This window comes from Lactuca serriola, chromosome 1 (assembly GCF_051521515.1).
Source record: "Lactuca serriola cultivar US96UC23 chromosome 1, Lser_US96UC23_V15, whole genome shotgun sequence".
NCBI lineage: Eukaryota > Viridiplantae > Streptophyta > Magnoliopsida > Asterales > Asteraceae > Lactuca > Lactuca serriola.
In genome coordinates this window covers 167,145,433-167,165,603 of record NC_136408.1, presented here as the reverse complement: position 1 = coordinate 167,165,603, position 20,171 = coordinate 167,145,433, and the positions used below count along the sequence as shown (strand labels likewise).

The 20,171-nt window shown below is 41.3% G+C and overlaps 1 protein-coding gene across 1 annotated transcript; it reads right to left on the bottom strand.

The window, feature by feature from the left end:
- Positions 1 to 11,953: 11,953 nt before the first annotated feature.
- Positions 11,954 to 12,684, bottom strand: LOC145063835 (uncharacterized). Its single transcript, XM_079011413.1, has 3 exons — positions 12,560 to 12,684; positions 12,445 to 12,507; positions 11,954 to 12,374 (listed from the first exon to the last, which is right to left on the bottom strand). Exons 1-3 carry the CDS (start codon positions 12,682 to 12,684, stop codon positions 11,954 to 11,956), a joined length of 609 nt encoding a protein of 202 aa, XP_078867539.1.
- Between the last annotated feature and the right edge of the window lie 7,487 nt (positions 12,685 to 20,171).

The following is a 20,171-nucleotide window of genomic DNA, read 5'->3' as shown; positions in this document are numbered from 1 at the left end:
CGACCACGGAGCGAAACAGAGTACCATCACAGCAGCCGCAATTCCACCTAGGGAGGCTCAGGGCCAGAGTAAGCCTTGGAACAAGAGGAGGGGACAAACCCTCCAAGAGAACCCCAAGAAACAACAAATGATAGCGACCCACGCTATTACTGTACCTACCAATTCTGCCCCCACAAGCTCATACAATGGAAAGCTACCGAAATGTAACCAGTGCAACTTCCACCACCACGGTCCCTGCCGTGACCTTCAATGCACCTGGTGCAATAAGAAGGGTCATACAGCCCGCTATTGCAAGGAGCAAACCCAACAATTCGCCCCCACTGCTAATACCGGAGTAAGCCGCGCTTGCTTTGAGTGCGGGAGCACAGGGCACTACCGCAAGGACTGCCCGAAGGCAAACAACAGGAATACCGGCGGAAGAGGCCGAGTTTTCGCAATGGGACAAGATGAAGCCATTGCGGACCCTACTGTTGTTACCGGTACGTTTCTTCTCGATAACTCGTATGCATGCATTTTGTTTGATAGTGGAGCGGAAAGGAGTTTTGTGAGTCACGACTTTAAAAGCATGCTAAAACCAATACCACAATTATTAAGTGAACCGTTCATAGTAGAAATGGCCAACGGGAAAACCGAAGGCACTAAGGAGATATATTTAAACTTCACCCTAACTCTAAACGATAACCTCTTTCAAATCAACCTCATGCCAGTCTCGATTAGGAGTTTCGATGTCATCATTGGCATGGATTGGCTGAGTTCACGTCGTGTGGACATCCTATGTTACGATAAGGCCGTTCGCCTTAATCTGCCAACCGGCGAAACCTTCCTTGTTTTGGGCGACAAACCTAGTACCTCTCTTAGTATCATCTCAAGTATCCAAGCTCAGAAGTACCTACGCAAGGAGTGTCACGCATTTTTAGCGCATGTTGTAGACGTGAAACGCGAAGTCCGAGACATCAAGGATGTGCCCAACGTATGCGATTTTCCCGACGTGTTTCCCGAGGACCTTCCAGGGATACCACCCGTAAGGCAAGTCGAATTTAGAATCGATCTGATTCCCGGAGCTACCCCAGTAGCCAAAGCGCCCTATCGATTAGCCCCGGCAGAGATGCAGGAGCTGTCCAGCCAACTGAATGAACTACTTGGAAAAGAATTCATCAGGCCGAGCTTCTCACCTTGGGGAGCACCCGTGTTGTTTGTGAAAAAGAAAGATGGATCGTTCAGGATGTGCATCGACTACCGAGAACTCAACAAACTTACCATCAAGAACCGATACCCCCTACCCCGAATCGACGACTTATTCGATCAACTCCAAGGAGCCAACTACTTTTCCAAGATCGATCTAAGGTCGGGATATCACCAACTGCGAGTCCTAGAGAGTGATGTTCCCAAGACGGCCTTCCGGACGAGGTACGGACATTACGAGTTCGTAGTGATGCCGTTCAGACTAACCAATGCCCCGGCCGTATTCATGGATCTAATGAATCGGGTATGTCGTCCATTCTTGGATAAATTTGTGATAGTATTCATAGACGACATACTCATTTATTCAAGGAATAAAGAAGAACATAGTCAACACCTGAGACAAGTCTTAAAGACGTTACGGACTGAGAGATTGTATGCAAAATTCTCAAAATGTGAGTTTTGGATTAGAAAGGTGGACTTCCTCGGTCACGTGGTCAGCAAGGAAGGAATCCACGTGGACCCCTCGAAAATCAAGGCTATCGAAAACTGGTCTGCACCAACTATACCAACAGAAATTCGCCAATTTCTAGGTCTTGCTGGTTATTACCGAAGGTTCATCCAAAATTTCTCCAGCATCGCAAAGCCTCTTACCGCTTTAACCCAGAAAGGTGTGACCTACAACTGGGGAGAAAAGCAAGATGTCGCATTTCAAACCTTGAAACAAGCCCTTTGCAGTGCACCTATCCTTTCTCTTCCGGAAGGGACCGAAGATTTTGTGGTGTATTGCGACGCTTCAAAGCAAGGGCTGGGTTGTGTACTAATGCAGAGGCGAAAGGTGATTGCATATGCCTCACGACAACTGAAAGCGCATGAGGTCAATTACACCACTCATGACTTAGAACTTGGAGCAGTGGTCTTCGCTCTTAAAATCTAGAGGCACTACCTTTACGGTACCAAGTGCACAGTCTTTACGGACCACAAGAGCCTCCAACACATCTTCGACCAGAAGGAATTAAACATGAGACAACGACGTTGGGTCGAATTGCTCAACGACTACGAATGTGAGATTCGCTATCATCCTGGAAAGGCAAACGTCATAGCCGATGCCCTTAGTCGAAAGGAGTACTCGGGCCGGAAAGTGAAGTCATTAGCTATGTCGATCCATTCGCACCTGTCAACGCAAGTCAAGGAAGCTCAAATAGAGGCCTTGAAACCCGAAAACGTGGCAGGTGAGGCCCTTAGGGGAATGGACAAGAACTTAGAAATCAAGAGTGATGGAGCACGCTACCTCATGAACCGGATCTGGACACCCAAGTTTGGTGGATTGAGAGAGGTAGTTATGAGAGAGGCACACAGGACCCCATACTCTGTACACCCAGGGTCAGACAAGATGTATCTAGATCTCAAGCAACTCTACTGGTGGCCAAACATGAAAGCGGAGATCGCTACGTATGTGAGCAAGTGTTTAACTTGCGCCAAAATAAAAATAGAACACCAAAAACCCTCAGGTCTACTCCAACAACCTGAAATACCTGAGTGGAAATGGGAGCAGATTTCCATGGACTTCATAACCAAACTGCCCAAAACTCAGAGTGGCCAAGATACTATTTGGGTAATCGTCGACAGATTAACCAAGTCAGCCCATTTCTTTTTTTTTTTTTTTGAAAGAGAAGTCAGCCCATTTCTTACCGATCAAGGAAACCGATAGGATGGAAAAACTATTAAGAACCTACATCCGGGAGATCGTACGACTTCATGGAGTACCGATGTCCATCATCTCAGATAGAGACAGCAGGTTCACTTCCAGATTTTGGCAATCATTGCAAAAATCCATGGGAACAAGGTTGGACATGAGTACAGCATACCACCCTCAAACTGACGGACAAAGTGAGAGGACGATCCAAACCTTGGAAGACATGTTGCGAGCATGTGTAATCGACTTTGGCAAGGCATGGGATATTCACTTGCCTTTGGTCGAGTTCTCTTATAACAATAGTTACCATACTAGTATGAAGACCGCTCCATTCGAAGCCCTTTACGGCCGTAAGTGCAGATCACCCCTGTGCTGGACGGAAGTGGGCGACACACAATTGGCAAAAGGTCTAGTCCCTAATAGCACCCTCACTGGTCCGGAGATCATCAGAGAAACTACCGAAAAGATCGTGCAAATACGAGAACGACTGAAGTCCTCAAGGGATAGGCAAAAGAGTTATGCCGACAGGAGACGTAAACCCTTGGAATTCCAGATTGGCGACTGTGTACTACTGAAGGTCTCACCCTGGAAGGGCGTGATACGCTTTGGGAATCGTGGAAAGCTAAATCCCAGGTACATTGGACTCTTCGAAATCATTTCGAGAGTTGGTCCAGTGGCCTACAAACTCCAACTTCCAATCGAGCTTAACAAAGTGCATCCAGTATTCCACGTATCAAACCTGAAAAAGTGTTTGTCCGACGAAACACTTGTAATTCCACTCGATGAAATCGAGTTAAACGAAAATCTTAACTTTGTGGAAGAACCCGTCGAGATCATGGATAGGGAAGTTAAACGGACTAAGCAGAGTCGCATTCCAATAGTAAAAGTTCGATGGAATGCTAAGAGAGGACCCGAATTCACATGGGAACGGGAAGACCAAATGCTACAGAAGTATCCGCATCTCTCCCTCAGCCCCTAAAGCGTTTATCTTGTATTTGATTTCGGGACGAAATTCCCTCTAACGGGGGGATGATGTAACAACCCGTTATTTTCGGGCATTATAAATCGAGTCTTGTAACCTCTTTGGAATGTAATAGAAATATCATCGATAAACGAATTATTCAAAAGCTCTGATTAGAGTACACTATGTAGTAGATATCGTCTTAAGGTTTCCAAATATATAAAGAACACTAAAATCCGAGTTATAACGAAGAAGTTATGACCATTCTAAGATTTCCGACAAAACCGACAACACTGATTAAACGGAAAACGCAAAGTTTCAATATGATAGCATTTAGCCTTAGGTATCTAAATGAAAGTTATAGATAACATTAAACCGTGAGCGTACATAAAAAGAACGTCCAAATCTGACTTCGTATGAGGAAGTTATGATTTTTCCAAGATCCGAATATAGCAGTAGACAGCTAAAAACTCGAATCGAAGATCGAGCGACTTTTGGCCGGAATGACCTAAACGAGAATCGAAGGTCTCGACAATGGTATTTCAACGGTAAAAAGTCTGGCAAAAACCGACATCAGGTAAAGAAGTTATGAATTTTCAAAGAAATTCCTTAAACACGTTGAGTTATAAAATAAATAATAAAAATAATTTCGGAATTTGCCAACGGAGTCTAAACGAAATTTGTAGAGCGTAGTCTCACCTACGCGTGGATATAAAGACTGTCGAAAACGGAGTTCGTATGAAGAAGATATGAATTTTTGAAGTTTATTAAATAAATTATATATTTATTTAAATCAAAATTTCGGACCTTATCCGAAGAGGAGTCAGCGTCCTCATCCGGGTACGCGCTGCGTATCCCTGTACGCCCCGCGTACCCGAGAGACTTGGCCTCTGATCGTCCACGTCGCCCTATCCGATCCATCCGACCCGTCCGAAGTACCCGACCCGTCCGACCCGCCGTCCCATCCGACCCGCGTACCCAGCAACCCGTCCCATCCGAAGCCGAGGCAGTCGAGGCTTCGGTCATGCATTACGTACGCGTACGCGCTGCGTATGGGCGTACGCCCCGTGTTCGGAGGCAATTCAGCCTTCCTATAAATAGGATGCGAGGGCTTCCGAGAAAAATGCTCATTTCTCTCCTCTTTCTCACAATCTTGCCTCGTTTTCCGTGCCCGTTCAAACCCGAAGCTCTGGTCTTTTTGCTCAAGTCCCGTGGGTCGATTTTACTCCCGAGATTCCCGAGAATCCCGAGGAAAATCCGTTTCCCGAGACGAAACTCTGTTCGGTTTTCCATCTCGCTATCTTCAAACTATCAGGTGAGTTCATACCCCTGCAAGCACACTTTAAATGCGTTTTTAAATGCTTTTTATACTCTTTTAGGGGGGGGGGGGAATACAAGTAAACACACGACTAAAATCGTGTGAAACATCGATCTTTTATATACTTTTCATACTGTTGTCTTAACTGTCTCATGAGGTCATTATCATGCAACACACCTCACAACACAACTTTACCCTCTTGGGATACAATATGTTTATAAATAAAAATATGTTTCATTTATACGTTTGCATACAAATACATCATATCAAGGGTAACATTCTTTACTAAATCATTTTATGCATTCAAAGAACTTATGATTTATGCTTTGTCAAACATTGTGAAAAAGGATAAACTTTGCATACCAACTACTACTTTAATACAGACTTAGTTGAGAATCCATGAGACGTGTACATCTTCAAACACTGCCTTTTTGATAAAAGGTATCGCTACAAGTCCTGTCTATAACCAGAGTCTCCCGTTCGGAGAACGTGTCAAATGTGTATAGATCTATACGGGAAGTCATGATCCCGCACTCCGACTGTTAGCTACAGTCCGTCTTTTGGGGTGACAGTTGTCATAACGCTACGACGCCTGAAGAACGTCGCTACAGGCATATTATGTTTAGTATGGTTATAAAACTCATCGGATATACAATTATTATGGTATTATGCTTTTATGAACGAGTAGCTATTAAAACTATTCTTCATCTAACAAGTGCGAATCTTCGTATAGCTTTACTATGTAAAACTATGACACAACTTACAAGCACGTCGTTTGCTTGCGATTTTCGGTCTTAGAGACTGCCAGTCGTGTCAGGAAAATAAGAGTTTTTCCTGTATACAACTCAAACAACTAATAGGAAAATAAGGGATTTTCTCAGTACAATAAGTTGCAACTTATATCACGAACATTCATATGCATTTCATACTTTTATAAGAAAATAAGGGTTTTTCTTGGAAAACACAACAAATCATATCTCAACTATTAGGGAAAATATGGGATTTTCTGGATCTAATACATTCATATTCAACACACGAATCATAACTCATTACAATTGAAATACTACATTTTCTGGAAAACATACAAACACTTTCGAATGGCATACATTTTCTCAAAACACCACTTATGAACTCACCAACTTAAATGTTGACACTTTTTCTTTGAAATAACTTGTATTCTCAGGAAACCGCTAGACCAGGTAGCAACTACTTCTGAAGACTAACGTGCTGGCGTTAGTAACATATTTTGGATCACCATTTTGTATTTGATTTCTTTTGCAAACATGTAACATATACAATCATGTAAACTTTTCAAATATATTTATATTATGGTGGTGTGTACTTTCCTTTCTATGAATTGTTATGATACTGAATATGACATCCTCCGCCCCCGAACGTTTCCGCTGTTCTGGTTTGGGGGTGTGACAATGTGTCTGTGCAACATCCCCATTTTCACGGCCAGAAAAGACCGATTTTGTTATGCTTTATAAAAATCAGAGTACTTCTTTTAATAAAAATGTTGCGGAGTTTATTTCTAGTAAACCATGATAAATACGTTATCAAAGCATTTCTGAAGAAATGTATTTTTATTCATTTTAAAACATTTGGTATGTCATTGTCAATACAGAAACATAAACATAAATAGAACTTATATTCATTTACAATAGTAATCTACACCTATTTAATCTCTCAGTGTAATGTAACATCGTGTTGGAACACGTTATTTAAATAAGCTTGAGTGGGTCAGGTTGGGAAACCTGGTGAGTACATAGGGTTTTCAACCCACAATAATATAATTATTATGTTTAAACATCAAACAAGCAAGCCAATTACCCATCCCCATTATCTTCTTTACTCTTAAGGATCTACCCTAAGAATTAGTCGCATAGTCGCCAGGGTTTAGGCACTGAGTCTCATAGTCGCCAGGGTTTACACAACAGACACTAAGTCGCATAGTCGCCAGGGTTTAGAGTACACCGGATGAACACATCTTTCACAACACGTACAGGTTGCGAGCCTGGTAGTGTTCCACTGGATTGTCTAGAATAGTCCGTGGTTGTCATCCATACTCTGCTAGATGAAGGGGCCATCGCTTGACTCATCGCTTAGGTCATCGCTTGGCTCATCGCTTCACTCATCTCTTAGGTCATCGCTTCTCACCATAATTTACCACTCATATATCATCACTCATAAATCATCTCATCTTTCATCACTCATCATTTATCTCATCTCTAATCTACACATGTTTTACCCAACATATTTTATAGATATAAAATATATATACAGTTTAAATCATTTAAAACATGTATAAAATCGTTCATCCAGCATAGACAACAAGTATACAGATAATATGCACACGTAGCATGTAATTTATATAAAATACTTCATATCTATGTGTAAGATGAAAGTAACTATGCACTCACCTATAAAGGTGGTGATTCCGAACTCAGACAGCACTTCGCTTCTTAAAAATAATTTGCTTCGACGAAACCTAGTATTATTACCACTAGATTTTAGTCTAATATTCACCGTGACTAATTATTAGTCTTATTATTATTATTATTATTATTATTATTATTATTATTATTATTATTATTATTATTATATAAGTGTTTAAACAATATTTTCCAACCACTATGTACAGACAGAGGCCAAACATAAAACACCGGAGGGCAGGACCATTTTGGCATATAGCACTTCTGAAATCCAACAACCCTATGCCGCCCTTTAAATCAGATTCTCCATACCGCGAGTAGTTAAAAAGATATTATAATGACACTTATATAAGTCATAATAATAGCCTAAATATTTATTATAAGTTCATAATAACAATACTAATTTTAAATATAAGCTATATAAAAATAGGGTAAGCATAATTTACTTACAATGAGGTTTTAGCTAGGAGTCGGACTCTACAGGGGCAGAACTTCGTCACTGAATCTTTCTAAGAAAGATTCGTGCAACGCTTCAGCGTTCACCTTACTATATTAAAACTACAGAAAGAGAAGTCGAATCACGAGGGACTGAAATGTTCGGGGGATAAGAAGAGAAAAACTCTTGAATCAAGAGAATGGTGCAAGAAATATGAGAGCCCCAGACTCTTATTTATAGTAATTGAATTTTCAAATACTACCCTCATAGTTACTTAATGACCTTATAGTTATATAAACAACTAAACACCCCTTTATAATACTATTTTTAATAGATTTAACGATATTTGTACTAAACTAATATCGAAAGTATTCAACATTAGTCTTATAATGACCGCATCGTCGATACCTTTCTAATGATATATATATATATATATATATATATATATGTGTGTGTGTGTGTGTGTGTGTGTGAGTGTGTGTGTGTACGTATATATGATTTATACTTTATTTTAATACATAAATATGCTATTATAATTTATAACTCATTCCTACGAGCTCTGTTTTTTATGCTCTTTATATCCACGCGTAGGCGGAGACACACTCTACAACTTTCATTTAGACTCCGTCGGCTAATTTTGACTTTATTTTTAAAGTTATATTTTTAACAGGCCAGGACAGGAAAAGTCCGTTAAAAATTCATAACTTCTTCATCCGACGTCTGTTTTCGTTTGTCTTTTTACCATTGCGCTAATATTAATGAGATCTTCAACTCTCATTTAGGTCGCGTAGGCCAAAAACCGTTCGATCTAAAATTCGAGTTTCGGGTTGTGCACTGCTATGCCAAATCTTAGAAAATTCATAACTTACTTATACGAAGTCAGATTTGGGCGTTCTTTTTTTGTATGTTCTCGGTTTACCGTATTCTAAAACTTTGTTTTAGTTTAATAAGGCCAAAAAGTCATCTATCATAAATTCACTATTTACGTCTCCCGGTGTCGTGCCGGTTTTGCCGTAAAACTTCAACGGGCCATAACGTCCTCGTTATAACTCGGATTTCGGCATTCTTTATATGTATGGAACCCTTGTAACATATACTACCACTTTGTTAAGATTACTCCTTCTAAATAATATTCCATCAATAACTCATTTTTTAAGCTTATTGTATCTAAATTGACTAGCCCGAATATGCGGGAGTTACAGTTTGCTAATGCATGACCATACTTAGTTTTACATGAATTAGTTAGTAAATTTAGACTATAATTTGTAATAAAATAATAATTGATAACCAACATTAATAATCCATAATCAGTAGCTAACCATAGAGGAGAAGTGGATTCAAACTAAATGGAAGGTTTTTAGTAATTGATAGAATTGCTAGTTAAGTGATTAAGTTTGTCTGAACTTGCAAAATTAGATAAAAACCAATTAAACTTGTGCTTGATTTTAGGTTAGTTTTTAGTAGTTAAATTAGTTAATCAAATATGTTCCCTGTGTTCGATACTTGCCTATTGAGCTATACTATTCTCAACAAGGTACACTAGCATATGTAATAATTAGTTTCATTAGTATGATAAACTAGTGCATCATTAAGTTTAAGTATCATCAACCATGTCCAAAAAGTCAACGATCAAAGTTAACCTCAGCTGGTCTCCACGTTGTTGCCACCCATAGGCTACGTCGTTGCACTCCAAGACAAAACTGTCGGGACCCTCCTCAGTCGCCAAGTCATGGAAACCAAAACACCATGTCGTAGGAATTGGGTTCCATCAGCTTAACAAATTTAGCTCTTAACTTGTTAAGCCATTCCTTCAAGCTTTCCAAAACCCTTCCTAAAGCCTAATACTTCACAAAGATCGGTGCTTTTCAGTATTGCATGCCCAATGCAAATCTAATACTCAAACTTAGGTCAAAAAGAAGAAATACCACAAAGGATCACATGCATTAAGCCCAAAATAGCAAGAAACTTCAGATCTGGAAGAAGGACCCCAACAATCCATAAATTGCTAACTTTATGGATTTCAAACATTCTACCCAACCCAACAAAGAGAAAAGTGGGCAAAAACCTGGATCTAGCATGCTCATAACATAAAGCTTGAGTCTTGGATACTTACACTGGTCCAGAAGTAAACAAGAAAATGATGATGAGACTTGCAGTTAGACCTCTACCCAACCCAACAAAGAGAAAAGTGGGCAGAAACCTAGTTCTAGCATACTCATAACATAAAGCTTGAGTCTTGGATACTTACAATGGTCCAGAAGTAAACGAGAAGATGATGATGAGACTTGAAGTTAGACCAATGCTTCAACAATGATTCTTTTTCCTTCAAAACACAAAAAGTGACCACAAAAGCAAAGATATCCTACGGCAGGGCTAGGGTTTGGATGGGGTAGTTTCTCAGAGGGTGGAGGCTACCAAATGAGACAATTCTAGGAGTTAGTGCCCTTAATTAGGGCACCAAACCCACAAATTAGGGTTTTGGCCCAAAATAGTCCCTACGTCGTGGCCAACATAATGCCACATCGTGAGAGACTTAAATGAAGTCGTGTTCAATCTGTCATCCCCCATCGTGGTGGTGCTTCCACCACGTCGTGGCCTTCCAATTCACATAAAAATTAAATAAAGATTATACATTGAAGACTCGTATGTTACATTAATGAAATAAATTAGAACAAAAAAATAGGGGGTTGGGGTGTAAAGATAATGAACAAGCTTCATATTTTCGAGTCTGATAAAAATTGATGAACATGGCAACTTTAGTCCCGTCTTTCTAAAAATATTGTGTGAATCAAATAAAATAGGATGATGAGTAGGTTAGAACTAATTTGCATATGTGGGTTAAAGATGGAAGAACAAGGACCAGAATTAAAAATCGATGAACATGTTAGAATGATTTAGTCGTATGTGTTGCGTGTACATTCAATCTCCCTTAAAATAAAACTATTGCTTCACAATACTCCCCCTTCATTTTCGCCTCTAATTTGTAGGTGTATGTGGGGTATGGTATCCAAAACCATGAAAATGTCGACACCATGGTCCATTGCCAAACCTTGAAAAGTACATGTCATTTCATATTTAATATTGCACTGGATGGATCGTGGTGATCGTTGGAGGATAAATTTTGGTTCTTCAATGTCAAAGTGGGTCCACATGGATATATCAAGGTTGCTATGGAGACCTTTCACTATATGAAGTCAATATACACATCATCAATCAAATTGGAAAACGGTAATTTTAAGTAAAATGATATTTTAGACATGTAAATTTCGAGTTTAATAGTCTAACAGGTCAAAAAATAAAAATAAAAGGTTGTTTAAAGCCAAAATTAAATCTTTCATGTCAATAACTTTTTTAAAAATTAATCGTTTAACAACGGAAAACGTGTTCTGATTTTATTTTTACCAATCATCACGTGTTTATATTATAAAAATGATTGTGATTATTATTTAATATTTAATGGTACTTATAATAGTTTCATTTGTATCATTCAATGAAGTTTATTTTGTGCAAATTTTACTTTTATACTAGTCAATATTCATTAGACGATTAGGTGTGGGCAATATGTTATTACATGTTACCACATCCAAAAGGTACCATGTCAGCATCCTACTCATACATGGGTGTTATAACACCCAAAGTGGAAATGGACAACATCTAATAACATATGATAACACCAATTATTTTCTATTTTATTTTTTATTTTCTTGATGTTTCTTTTTCTATATTTCGAATTTGTTTTTATTTATTTATTTATATCATAGTATTTATATTTATCATATAACTTAAATCATAAATTAAAAATAACATTTGAAAAGAAAAATAAAATTTTAATAAATCTTAAATTAAAAACAACATTAAAAAAGTACAACAAAACACAAAAACATTTAAAAACCTAAAAAAAAAGATGATAAAACCTACATTTTTTGGCCTAAAACAATTCAACTTCATCTGCGTGACCAACATAGATGTAATTCGCCAAGTCTTCACAGAGTTGCTTGTGTTTTCGTTGATCTTGAATATCAACCACTCCATGTAAATATTCTGATGTCCCTGGTTGAAATTGCACATGCCTTGGTTCCGTAGGCGAATACGTTGCAATATTGTGTCCTTTATCTTCGACAACCATGTTATGCATTATGATACACGCAAACATGATATATCGTAGAGTATTTAACTCATAAGGTCTCGCTGCATGTTCAACTATGTGCCAGTTTGATTTAAAAACTCCAAAAGCACGTTCAACGTCCTTAAGTGCTCCTTCTTGTCGTCTCTTGAAATATATTTGTCCCTTGGGTCTATTGGGTGTCGAAACGCCTTCACAAACATCGAATATTGTGGATATATTCCATCTATAAGGTAATACCCAAACTTATATTCATTTCCATTCACTGTGAAAGGAGCATCTGGGGTTTTCCTAACAAAAGATCGTCAAATATTAGTGATTGATCGAGAACGTTGACGTTATTGTTAGAACCCGCAACCCTGAAAAAGCATGTCAAATCCATAAATCTTGTTAAGCAACAACCTCTAATACCAACGAAGGCGCTCCATGATGACCGCTCGAATAATGGCATTTCCACGCCACGGGGCAATTTCTCCATTTCCAGTGTGTGCAATCAATGCTTCCAAGCATACCCGAAAAACCATGTCTTTCTTCATGCGCCGTATATTGTTGTTGCATATCATGCAACGAAGGTTTGCGCAAGTATTAGTCACCGAAGGTTTCGACAACACCTCTTGCCAATAAATATAAACTTTCTCGTACGGTCCTTTCAGACATTCTCATATAATCGTCAACAGAATTGGGCGACTCCCCCATTGCCATAAGTTTAATTGCAGCAATACATTTCTGCAACCCTATGTAGCCTCGTTTGCCTCTAGCATCATATCTCAATTAGAAAAATTCATACCTAAATAAATATTAAACATGTATAAATTGTATTTATTTTATTTAAAAGTTACATTTTATAAATTATAAAAGTTGAAACAACCGATACCTAAATATATTAAACATGAAAAATTGTATTAATTTTATCTAAAAGTGACATTTTATAAATTATAAAAGTTGAAACAAACGATATCTTGCTTCCATAGCGTTGGCTATCCTTTCAAACACATTTTTTCGCAAACGAAATCTTCTTTTGAAATCGTTTGGTTGGTAGACACAATTTTCCGCAAAGTAATCATTGACTAGCCGTCTATGCCCTTCCTCACGATCTCTATTTAACGCTACATGTCGCGTGAGTAGTGGAGCTGGATCTGGCTGTAGTAGGCTATTTGTATAATACATGTACATCGTACTCATGATCAAATCGTCTTCGTCGTTATCATCGTTGTACGGATGTACCAGATCAAATTGATTCATATTTTGGTTTTGAAATATTGAAAGAAATATGTAGAGAAGTGTAACACCGTTAAATTTCAAACAATTTTTTTGTTCATTTAATTTTAATAAAACATTTCATTTCCAAATCATCCTAAAATCATGTATCCAATATTTTCACAAAATAAAACACAATACATAATCCATATCCCAAGATCTCAAAAGCATATCATCTGCAAGTGTGCACTGATCATGCCGGCGCCTTCCCGCGATCATCACTGGTACCTGAAACACATAACATACAAACGGTAAGCATAAATGCTTAGTGAGTTTCCCAAAATACCACATACAACACTTATGCCTTTCCAGGCCATAACTCTACAGGATCTTCCGATCCAAGTGTCTCAGGGGATTTCCATCCCATAACTCTGTTGACCTTCCTGCCCATACTCTGTTGACCTTCCGGTCCATATCATCATACTCATATCATAACATATCACATATATAACATGCATCACATAAACATCATACACATAAGACCTTCCGGTCATACATAATTCCCTATCGGGTATAGCATAGTGAGAAGACTCACCTCGCTAATGTCGGATAATCACTCGAGCTCGATTCCCCGAATTACCGTCCTCCTATATCATAAGTACATCTCTAATTAATACTTTCCTGACTTAGTTTGACTAACACTATTAAGTCAACACTAGTCAACCCTGGTCAACGCTGATCAACGGTCAACCTTTGACCCGACCCGTCGAGTCTTGCATAGACTCATCGAGTCCATACATGAACTCGAGTCCTTCAAATCCTTTCTGACTCACCGAGTCACTCACCCAACTCGGCGAGTCATCCACTGATCTAAGTCATGGGACAACCCGCTTCGACTCGTCGAGTCTGCCCATGGACTCGGCGAGTTCATTTCATGCACAACCTCAAACAACCTTCTGAGGTCAGATCTATTCCTCTAATCCTTAGATCTAACCTTCCCAATCTCAATAATCACATAAAGTCTCTATCTTGATGCACATGCAACATCTATATGACCATATATGATGATTTAGCCCCAAATAGCATAACCCAAGGTCATAACCTCCATTGTTCTTCATAAAGCTTGATGAGTAAGGCTCTCTAGACCTCTATGGATCCAGATCCTAAGCCTCATCACCAAAAAGGGACAATTTGGACATCAAATCAACCTAACAAAGGGTCCAAGAAACCCTAAATCCATATATTCTTCATAAAACAGAAGAAGAGTCGAATTACTACCTCAAATGCGATGATCTTAGCTTCAAATCCACAGAATAGCAACCTCCTTTGCTTCCTCTTGGCTAGGACCTCCTTCTTCTTGCTAAACAACACCACAAAAGTCAAGAATGACTTCTTTTTTCTATCAAAACGCTCAAGCACTATAGGGTTTCTCTCTATGGACTGGTAGCCGCAAATGAAGGCCATAAGGGCCTTTAAATAGGTCCCAAACCCGAGAAACTAGGGTTTCTTTCGTTAGCTCTCACTCGGCAAGTCACTCCCCTGACTTGTCAAGTCCCCTCATTAACCACGTCATCCAGTCGCAACCAGACTCGACGAGTCTAAGCACCAACTCCTCGAGTCACCTTACATAATTACAGAAATACAACATAAATTAATATACCTGCGAAACAGGGTGTTACAATTCTTCCCCACTAGAATCAGACTTCGCCCTCGAAGTCTCGCTCAGGAAATAACTCTGGATACTGTTCACGCATCTCTAACTCCGGCTCCCAAGTCAGCTCGAACCCCTTCCGATGTTGCCACTGAACATGAACCAATGACACCTCCTTGTTTCTCAAAACCTTGATCCTCCTATCCCGAATCGCGATCGGCCTCTCGACATAGTTCAGGCTCGTATGCACCTGAATGTTCTCTAATGGAACCACTTCTGACTCATTGGCGATGCACTTCCTCAACTGAGATACGTGGAAGGTATCATGGATCTGATTCAACTCCGCAGGTAGCTCCAAACAATACACTACCCTGCCCACCCTGGCGGTCACACTGAAAGGACCAATATACCGAGGCCCCAACTTGCCTCTCTTCCTAAATCGAATCACACCTTTCCAAGCTGAGACTTTTTGGAGAACGAAATCACCCACCTGAAACTCGAGCTCTGACCGTCGTCTATCTGCATAACTCTTCTGATGGCTCTAGGCTGTCAACAACCTCTGTCTAACCTGCTGAATCTGCTCGATGGTCTGTAGTACTATCTCTGTGCTACCCATCACCCGCTACCCTACTTCTCCTCAGCAAATGGGAGTCCGACACCTCCTCCCATATAACAACTCAAAAGGAGGCATACCGATGCTTGAATGATGGTTGTTGTTATAGGAAAACTCAGCCGAAGGTTGATACATGTCCCAACTCCCTCCAAAATCCAATACACATGCACAAAGCTGTTGGATTAGTATCTAAGTCCATAACTATTTTGGTATGTACTTGACCCGATGGTTCATGGTCCTTTTGGGTTGCCTTCACCAAAGCAACTTGATAGGATGAATTATGGAGAGAAAGGATTAAATATGATTTATTAATATATTATGGGAATAATATATTAAAGGAGAAATCATATTGTTTAATTAATATTAGTCAATAATTAATTGGTAATTAGTTTTGTGACTAAAAGAGATTAATTAAACTTAAGGGACTGGAATTATAATTATAAGATAATTGCAATTTGGGCCATGGATTGCCTTATATTATAAGGTGGACGAATTCTATGGGAGAAGCCCATATGAAATCGTCCAAGGCCTTGAGAAAAGGGCTCCATGGGTTGCTTAGGGCTTAAGCAACCAAATTAGGGTTTCCTTGTTTGATAACCCTAATAGCCTCACTATATATAGAACCCTTAAGGCTCAAAAACGTGGGGAACTTCTCTTCTAGGGTTAGAACACGTTTTGGGCAGCCTCCATCCTCTCTCCTCTTCATCCTCTTGCTTATGGTGTTTGTGAACCATTAGAGGAGTGACACTTGTGACTCTAAGCCTTCCAAAGTCAATACAAGGAAATTTGGGATTGTTATTGCTACATAACAATCAAGGTAACATTATAAACCTATTCTCATGTTAATATGATTACTTAAATGCTAGAATTAGGGTTTATAGTCTTGGATAACTTGCATGTACAATAGAGAAACCTAGATCCAAGCATTAGGGTTTGTATGAGCACATAGGATGTCTTATGACCAAAACCCATCAGAAGCATGTCCTCTAGCGTCTGAATAGTCCGCTCACTCTGACCATCGCTCTGAGGGTGATAGGCAGTGCTGAAATGCAATCTCGTACCCAACTCCTCATGAAGCTTCTTCCAGAACCTGGAAGTAAAATGTACATCCCAATATGACACAATCGAAATCGGTACCCCATGCCGAGACACTATCTCCCTCACATACATCTCTGCTAACTTCTCTGCAGAAGAGCTCTCATTGATAGGAAGAAAGTGGGCACTCTTCGTCAGTCGATCCATTATCACCCAAATCGCATCGACACCCCTTGGGGTTCTGGGTAACTTGGTGATGAAATCCATAGAGATATGTTCCCACTTCCACTGGGGAACCTCGAGTGGCTGCAACTTGCCATGCGGACGCTGGTGCTCGGCCTTAACCTGACGACAGGTCAAGCACCTCTCTACAACCCACGCTACATCCCTCTTCATGCATGGCCACCAATAATCTCTCTTCAGATCCAAATATATCTTGGTGGCCCTAGGATGGATCGAGAACCTCTATCGGTGCGCCTCCTCCATCAAGATGCTACGTGCCCCAACAATAAACGACACCCAAATACGATCCTGAAATGTCGTAAGCCCTCGGCTATCAGTCACAAACTCAGATACTTGCCCAATCACCTGCTCTTTCTTACGATTTTCCGGTCTCACAGCCTCGGCCTGGGCTTCTTGAATGGCATCCAACATCGGAGTCATCACAATCATCCTCATACACATATCTCGGATCGGGGCACTCTCTGCCCTCCGAATCAGGGAAACAGCTACCACATTCGCCTTGCCCGGGTGGTACAGGATCTCATAATCGTAATCCTTTACCACATCCAACCATCTCCTCTGCCGCATGTTCAAGTTGGGCTGATCCATCAAATACTTTAAACTCTTGTGGTCCGTATATATGGTACACCGAACCCCATATAGATAGTGGCGCCAGATCTTAAGGGCGAACACTACTGCCCTTAACTCTAGATCATGAGTGGGATACCTCACTTCATGAGGCTTCATCTACCTCGATGCATACGCTATCACATGCCCCCTATGCATAAGCACTGCGCCTAACCCAGACATCGATGCATCGCAGTAAACCACAAAATCATCAACTCCCTTTGGAAGGGATAACACCGGGGTTTCGCACAACTTCTGGCGAAGAGTCTCAGACGAGGTCTGTTGCTCTGGACCCCATGAGAAGGCAACACCCTTCCGGGTCAACCTAGTGAGTGGCACTGTAATCGTGGAGAAATCCTGAATGAATCTCCGATAATAACCGGCCAACCCCAGAAAACTCCTGATCTCGGTAGCAGACTTTGGCACTTCCCAACTCATCACTGCGTCAATCTTGGCTGGATCAACCAATATCCCATCCTGATTAACGTCCGGGAACTCACGCACTATCGGGACATCACCAAAAAAACTTTGCCTCCTAGAGGCCTCCCGTGTATCCATCACATAGGCTATGAACCCCTTGCAGCCCTGCTGCAAACTCTGCCTCGCCCTGGCAGCCGAACAGAATGTTGACCCACTATGAGTCCCCTCACCAGAAACTGTCAGCACTCCCCCACTAGGATCTCGAATCATCACCAGTTGTTGCTCGCAGTCTATTACTGCCCCAAATCGGCTCAACCAATCGATGCCCACGATAACACATATGTCCCCATTGCAATTGGGACCAGATCTATCGGAAACCCAACGCCGAAGATCTCAAGTACACACCCCCGAATCACATTTGTGGCATACATTACTCACTCGTCAGCTATAGAAACATGCAAAGGTCGACTCATCACCTCTCGTTGGATACTGATGTGCCTACTGAATTCTAATGACACAAAAGACCGACTCGCACCCGAGTCAAATAACACCAAAGCAGGTACAGAATTCACAAGAAAAGTACCTATGTATAACATAATAGAAACACATGATCTCATTACAACATAAATAAATATGAACAGAATACATACTAGCCACAACGTCGGGTGCTGCACGGACCTCCTCCGATGTCAGCTGGAACACTCTCCCTCGTGCCTTCGACGCCTCGACCTTCACCGGCCGACCCTCAATAGCTCGCGTAGCAGCAGGGACAGATCCATGTGGCGTCCCCTGTGCTGTCCCATTCAACTGCGGACACTCGGCCCTCCGATGTCCGGTCTGGTTGCAATGAAAGCAAACCATGAACCCCTTAGGGCAATCCTTGGCGATATGTCCCTCCTTGCCACACTTGTAGCAAGCACCAGATCTACAAACCCCATCATGACCCTTGCTGCACTTCCCGCAAGTGCGGCCCTTCTGGCCCCCAAATCTCCAATCGGCGGGCTTTCCCCGCTTGGCCGCCGGCTGAGACTGTGTCGGTCGGCGATCCCTGCTCTGAGACTCGGCCTCCTCCCTGGCCTGAGTCTCCAGCTCAATCTCCCTCTTTCGGGTATTTTCCTGGAGCTCAGCAAATGTTTGGTATGATGAGTTCGTCACGAACTCACGAATGTCTCTACTCAGAACGCTCAGATATCGGCTCATACGTGCCTGCTCGGTCGACACGTGCTCAGGGCAGAACATCGCCCTCTCATGAAACATCCTGGTAATCATAGTAACTGACTCAGTACCCTGCTTGAGGGTCAAGAACTCCTGAGCCAACCGTTCCCTTTCCACCGGGGGAACGTACTCGTCTCTGAACTTGGTGGTGAACCTCTCCCAGGTCACCGCTGAAATCTCCGCAGAACTAAGATGCGCAGTCACAAACTTCCACCAGTCCTTCGCTCCCAAACGAAGCTGGTTCAGCGCAAACTGAACCCTTAGATGCTCTAGACACGAACAGGTGTAGAAGCATCCCTCAATGTCAGATATCCATCTCATCGCAGCAATCGGTCCTGCGTCCCATGAAACTCTGGTGGCTTCGTGTTGCTGAACTCCCAGTAAAGCAACGAGTCACCCACCTGTGGCCTGGCGGCAGCGACATCTGCAGTGGCCGCAGCAACGATAGCATCAGTAAGAGCAGCATACCGCTCATCAAAGGTCTCAATCAGTGTGGTCTTAATAGACCCAAAATCTCTGGAATCTCAGCTCGGATGGCAGCAGCCACCTCCTCATGAATCATCTGGCGGAGCTCCTCATCGCTCACGCCTCCCTCGCTGGTCTCTGGTCTGTGGCGCGTCCCAACCATGATGTCTCTGAAATACAATATAAAAATATCAAGGACTCGCTCGAGTATACTCGCACTCGATAACCCAATCCTACTTGATTCCTAGTACCCTAAGGATTCCTACTTGGACTGCACACTTATCCGGTGTTTCCAGTAGTATGGGCCCAATACTACCTTCCACACCGCACCAGTATTCATCCTAAGTCATCCTCCAAGGATCCTAAGTCATAAGTACTCTATCTCTTTCCACACATAAACTACCCTTCGGTAGAGTCTCATAGCACATCACTGCTACTTACTCATTCTAAAGCATCCCATGGCAGCAGAAATCTTCCTAGGCTAAAACATCGCAAATCAGGCCACTCTAGTCCTAATATGAATACCTAGCCTACTCTTCTAGTCCTAATATGAATACCTAGCCTACTCTAGCATGCAT